This window comes from Mesitornis unicolor, unplaced genomic scaffold, assembly GCF_000695765.1.
Source record: "Mesitornis unicolor isolate BGI_N332 unplaced genomic scaffold, ASM69576v1 scaffold23462, whole genome shotgun sequence".
NCBI classification, from domain to species: Eukaryota; Metazoa; Chordata; class Aves; order Mesitornithiformes; family Mesitornithidae; genus Mesitornis; species Mesitornis unicolor.
The window spans coordinates 54,983-62,647 of NW_010168912.1; the positions used below are offsets into that span (position 1 = coordinate 54,983).

Consider the following 7,665-nt stretch of genomic DNA (forward strand, 5'->3'; position numbering starts at 1 on the left):
TTTATCATGTTTGCAAAGTATCACACTAGCTATTTTTACTAGGATTCTTAAATTTCTTAAAGAACTCTAAGATATAGCTGGGAATATAATGAAGTTATGTGAAATATTTACACAGAGTTTACTCTAAGGTTTTTTCTGATGATCTGTAAAATATTTAAAGTGACAATACGACCCACCACTCTCAAACATACATTTAGACAAAGTTCATTCTCTTCTTTTGTTAAAATTTAATGTAATTTTGGAAATACTTATCTCTGATGATACCCAAAATATTCAGAGCAATCGAAAGTCAGATGACAACAGTCTTATGAGAGACCTTAGAACAGTAGTTACTTATATGGTAAAACTTCAACTTTCAGGTATGTTCATCTTTCATAGGATATTTTTAACATACTGAAAATACAAAGTAAAGATAAGCAAGAGAGTAACAGACTTCTAAACTTCATTTTAAAAGAAACCATGGGCTAGAGAAAACATTTCTAACCAACAGAGTTTGCAATTAGAAATCACAAATAGCTAAAGAAAAAGTTACATTTTTTGTTTATTCAGCTTCACGCTACTTTAATGTACGGAGGGCTTGATTCTTGGCAACTGTCAACAAACCAGGATTTAATTGAGCACCAGGAGCACAGACAATTAGTTCTCAAAATGATTAAACACAACTAAACCTAATTGCACTGACAGGCATACTCAATCCCCATATTTTCTGAGGTCTTCTATTCTCCTGTCAACAGTACACCTACATACTCCAGAACCAACAATCACAAGGACGACATGCCACAGCCGCATAAACAGTATTTTAACACAGTTTGAAAATATACTGCAGTAGAATGTGTTAGAAGTAGAATATCTATCCTTGTTAAATAAAACAGAAAATGAAGTTAAAGGTATTAAAGGTATAAATGGGGCAACCCAGAGAATACAGAGCTGACAAAATTAATGAGCATCTAGAAAAGAAGGTTCTTGATGTTCATAAGTCTTTAATAATATTTTATAACTTAAGGAACAGCTTCCATTACTGGAATGAAGCAATACTCTGTCACTCTTCTAACTCATTTATTAGCCCTCAGATGAAAGGCAAACATACAACTCTTATAAATTCATTCATTTCTCAGGCTACAAAAAATGAATGAATGAATGAATGAATGCATGTTTGAATGCAGTACACATGCAACAAAAGACTTATTTCTTTGAGATTACAAGGCACTTCTGAAATGTCTCACTGTACTTTCAGTTGAGATTATGCTTAACCTTAGCTTGGTATGAGATTAAGAGAATAATAATGAAAACTAAACAAACAAAAATGCTGCAAACGAGGAACACAAAATCTAGAAATCAGACATGCAACCATTAAATCCAAAGCTTTAAGATTGTTTTTTATTTACTTACATGTTACGGCACAAAAAACAACCGAGCTTCAAAGGAGTCTGCTTCCTCAGAGCCAAATAATTACATCTACAGTTGCTGTCAACTGCGAAGTGAACATCTCTAGCTATCTTTCCCCTGAAATAATCCCAAACTGCCTGTTGTTCCAGGCTGTGCTCAGAACCTCTTAGCGCCACCAACGTCTTCACAGAGCTGTGCTTGCAGATCTCCTCTCCCCCGTACTTCTGTGACATCGCCTAATGCTGAGGTGTCTGCGCTACTGCTCTCCCACAGGCACGGGTCAAGTTAGCACATGCAGGAAACAGAAGGCAAAGGGGGGAAAAAAACACCAACCCCAAATCCAGATGCTAGGCTTTTTGAGACTGCACAATTTCCTCAAATTAGCTTTCGCTAGCAAGAGCTGGCGAGTAGTTCCAAATCACAGCTATAAAACCAGAAATCATTTTAATTCGTTTCATCTCCAATCACAAAAGCACATACAATATACACTACTAAATTTACTGTGAGGTTTGGGGTTTTTTTAATTCTACATCTACTGAAGAAATCAAAAGGGTCAGACAAAAAGCTCTGACAGTAATAGGCACCCTCCAACAGAAAGACAGCAATCAATTACAAGCCATTTGCAGAAATTGTAGAGCTGTCACAGACTCATTTACAGCTGCAGTTCAAGTCAGTCTGCCTCTGATTGCCAAGCCATTTCCTCCCCTTGTACCTACAAAACTAGGGCAGCTTCATATAATTTTTAAAATGACACTTGCAGACCTGCACACCAACCCAAAAAGTGAACTGCAATATGGCATTGGCAGTTACTTCAGCAAATTGTGCACAAGCCATTAATACTGCTAGACGTGACAGATTTCAGGCTGGAGAGAGGGCAGGGAGCAGACCTGTCTGTTTTCCCCTCTTTTTTGAACTTTAATTGCAGCACATAATTTAGAGCATTGGAACAATTTTAGTGCATTCAGAGTAACAACGAGCATTCATGAATTGTTCTCTCTACATTAAATCCTCCTGAACTCTCACTAATTTTCTGTCATCTGCTGCATTTGACACAGATGATCAGGATGGGCTTTGTTTTCCTGCTAAAGCAAAGCTCAAGCCCCAGAATCTCCTCCCCTCCAGCAGTACAGGAGCTCAGTCGGGTATATCTGCACAGCGCATGGGGAGCAGTGTGTAACCTGAGCGAACCTGGCCAAAGGAAAAACGTGTCTTAGGAGAAGAAAATCTGATTTATTCTTCTCTGGTTGCAAAGACTTTTTGTGAGCGTAAGCAATGCATTACACAGGATATAGATTATCTCTGTAGGAATCCCCTGTGCAGCAGGAGACGGGCTAAAGACCCACAATCACTGTGCTTCTCCTTAGTCTCTAGAAAAACTGCATAAAGTCACCTACATTAGACTGAAATCGTTTACAAGGTAGTTCCAAAAGTAAGAGAGGATCAACACTTCTCAACAGGTATGAATAGAGGCACAATATATCTTCCCTATTCTGGTCTTCTGAGTTTTTATGTTCTGCTTTATCTCTACCGATTTTTCACACAACCTAGTACAAGACAGTAGTACGCTTCAGAACTATCAAAACTCTAACTTCATTTCTGTTATGCAAGAGTGTAATGCAAGTGTTATCACAAATTTGCTTGGAGATACAATCAACTCATCAACAGAAGTAACAAAAACACTTTTGTTCTCAGAATGGCAATGCCTAGCAAAAATCACAGCCACCAACATGAAAACATTACCCATGCTAGCAGTTCAGGTGTCCAAAACTATATGGATTTGAGCTGGACACAGGTTGCAGTCTGACTGACTCAGCGCAAAATGGATGAAAAACTGCTTCTCAAAGCCGGGGGCGGCGGTGGGAGGGTTATGCCCCAGACCCTAAGGTTCTGACTGAGAGAAGGTCTGAGCATTCAGAAATCTCCATCTCTTTGCCATTTGTCCCCATCACACTGCTTCTGAAGAGACAGCAGCTGTGCCATAGATGCTGGCCTGTCAGGATGACCTCAAAATAACAAAACACTCAGTACAGCTAATACGCATTAAATTTTTTTTCAAATTAGTGCTGTACATTATATTCTTTCCCACAAAATGCTGAGTGTTAACACTGCAACACTGTCGTTTTGTTAATAAGGATTGTTATGTCAAGCATGTTCTTACCCTGAAAGGTGGATCGGTCTTCTCCCTGTGTGGCACTTGGTCCAGAGTGCCATCAGTACTGCTCCTTTTCAAGCGGGATGTGACATCAGGCACATTACTAAAATCTGCATTCAAATGAAAACAAATAAATAAGTTAGAGGGATATAGGACAGAAACAGGAGAAGTATCTGCTTTTATCTGCAAATATGTTCAGTGTCTCCCAGAATTACTGTAGGGGGAGAGAAGGAATACAAAATTTGTGATCTTCCCCACTCTGCAGAAAATAACGCAAGAGGTCAAAGCAAGAAGAAACTATGCCTGGAAACTCCGCTTTCAAAACAGCAGCTGGACATTTAAGACCATCCGAAGAAACATGCATATTTGATCTACCAAAATAAACAACACAATTGCTAACAATGTGCTTTCGAAGGTAGCATTATCTATAATCAGCACACTCTGTGCTGAGACAACCAGTGAGGATAACTAAATGCACTCAGTAGCTCTCCTCGGATGAGCATGCTGTTGTTTGACATGACTTAGTCCTGAATCCCTTCAAGATTTAAGAAAAAGAGAACTCTGCCTTGGAACAAACACCACAGTTCATAAGATGGACAAAATCCCTTCTTGTTACTATTAGTTTATCAATTTTATTAAGTTTGGAGTCCATGTACATAGCAGTTGGCACAGTGCAAAAACCAGAGGAGACACTGCACTGCTCTACTCACTGACAGACTAGCTTTTGATAACATTCATGGGTAAACTCAAGATCCATGCAATAATGCTGAACACTCACATAAAAATTTTGTTTTTTCACTTTACATTTCCTCAATTGGCTGCTTAAAATCTGCAGGGAAATTCTAATTAAAACTCTTAGAAGTGAAGAAGTGATATCTGATCTGCAGCATTATCAATCCAAGGAGCTGAAAATCATAAAGCAGCCACAAAAAAATAATGGGGATTTTAAGCAACCTCAGATGATAAAACAGTAATAAAATGAAGAGGCTTTTAAAAAAAATTGCTGGTTTTTTTCCTAGCCTTTAAGCCTCTAGGGTATAATTCACACCACACTACCACATTTTCAAACTCTTTCTCAACACCTACAAATGCTGGAGATTTATTTTTAAGTGAAATCTGAGATTCTCATTTAATCACTGACTCCAGTAACTGAGGTGGTAATTAAAACAAGTATCTTGCAGGAAAATCATGAGAGTTAGCAATAATGAAATTGTGAAGGACACCAGTATCCCTGCCTGGTTGTTACTGTTGCCCTGTCGCTGCAGAGCAGGACCAGCTCCTCTCAGCAAGAACGGACAAACACGGACTGAGGCAGAGGAGGAAATGGGAATTTTAGGCCCAAAAGAGCATATTCTAGCCCAAGAGGAGCCTTCCTGGGAAGACAAAAGATGGCAGACAGACTCCACAGGAAAACCAGAGAGAAAGATACAAGTAACTGAGCATGATATCATCTTGAAACCTTAGTTTTCCATGTTATTAAGATGCCTACATCAAACTTAGCATCAAGGCTGACACTTCTTACCCAGATGCCAAGACTTGACTAGCCTGTCATTTCCCTATCCTTGCAGAACTAAGGTCACATCACTTTTTTTTTTTCCCCTCAAGCTTTTCTACCTTTTCCTCTTGGTGTCAGGTGTTTCTCCTGGTATCTCAGAGCCTACATAACATGCAATACGTCAAGAGTTATCAACTTTGCAGAGAAAACGTATTACACAGATGCACCAAACAGCCACCCATCTTCTTTAAGACCTTAACAAGGAATCTACCTTGTCAATTTATGTTATTATGCTTTTACCCCTCTTCCTCCACTAATCCTGAATGTTTTTCTCCTGCCCTCTGGACTTTTAAAGTAATTTTGAATCTCTCTTCTGTATATGGGAGCACATTAATGCCTATTGACTTCCACCACTGTCAGCTCCTACAAAAGATAAGACAACTCCTAAACCCTGAATTGACTTTTAAATAACATTTTCTTGGGGGTAAGGCAATGCCAAGGATATTATTTCCCATCATTTTTACTTGCCTTCTGGGTTTTAATGCACTTCTCCCCCAAACCTTCAAACTACATGCACCTGAGATAGATGTTGCCATGGCATATAGGGTCTAGAGTTTGACCTCAGGTAGCTATCTAATGAGAAAAAGAACTGTGTCCTTTCCCTGATTTTACAGAGTGACCATTAAACAAATTTGTCCTTTACAAAACAGGATGCAAAACCAACTTACGCAAGCAATGAAGAGAAAGTATAAATATAGGAAGAGGAAAATAAGGTAAAACAATCAGCAGACAACATGAACAGAAGAAATCAGGATAACACCACCCAAAGTAGGCAAACCGAATATTATATCACTTTGTCTAAATGATCTATCTTTTCCTCCCTTCATCCTCATCTTTGTTTCTCCTTTGTAGTCTAGGACTGTCAGAGGTCGTTCTATATAGCCTTGCCTATGTTTATAGCATTTTCTATTGGCAGAATGTGTTGCTGATGGTAGTCAGGGTAAGCAATAGTAAATGTTATTTTAAATAGTGGAAACTAAGAAAAGTTACATGGAAAAGATCCAAGGTGAAAAAGGACATCCTACTGCACATTGTATGCCAAACTAACAGGGGGAGGGAAGGAAGGAAGGACTTATGGCTTGTTGATCAGTTTAGTATCCACATCCTGTCTCCTTCTTTTACTGTGGAAGCAGACTTCCTCTGGATCTGCTTCTACAAACCATCAAGCTATTCCCAAAGAGTATAGAAGTATCAACATCAGCTGCATAGCTAAAAAAAAAAAACAAATCAAGGGGCAAAAAAAAAGAGTATTACCTTAGAGAATGGGTAATTTCAAGTGCAAAGTCCAAGGACATAAACACAGCAGCAAGTTTAATATTTAAATTCTCTCTACTTGTATTAAATAGAAGAGGAGTAACAAACCAAACCATACAAAATGTGTTTCCTTTATACGTTCAAATTTGGATTTAGCTCTACAATGGAACTCATATTAACAATGATGTTCAAAAGTAGTAATGTAAAATTGTTATCTTATAGGCTGAGTAACTACCCTTTCAGGCAAAACTAGCAATAAAACTGTAGAGAGTACGCACAGAATTAAGAGAAATGTTAGAGCTGCACAAGTATGAAATTGTTCCAGTATTTAACATTCTGGATCTTTGCTGGGAATAAGCACAGGAAGGTATATAAGGAGATGTAATTCCTAAAAACCATCCAAATGGGAAGTCAAATCAGTAGTTCTTGGTAATGAATTTTTTATTAATATTATTATTTTTTTAAAACTATCTCTAATGTTACTTACCACAACTACATTACTGACTAGTTAAAGAAAACATGGACTAATTTGCTGGAAACATTGCTTGAGAGGCCTTCCAGCATAGTAATGGTGAGTATACCATGACTAAGTCTGCCTGTACAGCTCCGTTACAGTGCCACATTAGATTTATTCTATTGACATACTTGTGATAAGCCTGTCCAAAAGAAAAAAAAGAGACGGATAATGGATTAAACAAAACTTCTTTTAAGTATTTTAGTGTAATTTTTCTCTACCATAGCACACCACACACACACACACACACACACACACAGTCATGCATGGTGAGTTGAAATGTGTATCACTTCCATCTGGGAAGGGCAGGAACCTCTTAAGACAGCTTCTTTTGATCTAGCAAACAGGACACTAAAATACAAAGTCAGATTGTTGCAAACAAGAAGAGTAGCAATCTCAGATAAATTGCTAAAATTTGCAGAAAAGCAAAAGGGGGGAAATGCCATATGTGAAAAGCTTAACTACATCATATGTAATGCATACCAAACCTTTTGTATGGTTTCTAGCAACGAACGACCAAGTACTAAGAAACTGCTCAGCACCTTCAGCTACCAACAGCATCACCAAAGAATGCCATAATTCCTGCAATGTTGTGTCTTGCTGGCAGGCAGATATGGGACTCACCATTATTCAAGAGAAATGACAATGTAACCACTGAAAACTGAAGGAAAGCATACTTCCTAAGTCATGCTCCTCACTACTCATCATGCAACTAAAAGTGGGCACAGAGCACACAGATGGGACAGTCGGTGAGAAAAACAAACACATATGGCGTATCCAAGAGCTCTGTACGTCTACAGGAAT

General features: G+C 38.4%; 1 protein-coding gene across 1 annotated transcript in view; it reads right to left on the reverse strand.

Moving 5' to 3' along the window:
* Positions 1-7,665, reverse strand: part of TIAM2 (T-cell lymphoma invasion and metastasis 2) — a 59,924-nt gene that overhangs the window by 25,432 nt on the left and 26,827 nt on the right. Inside the window, exon 8 of the mRNA XM_010179192.1 lies at positions 3,545-3,648. Within this exon, the coding sequence (XP_010177494.1) occupies positions 3,545-3,648 (104 nt within the window). The remainder of the gene's footprint in view (positions 1-3,544; positions 3,649-7,665) is intronic.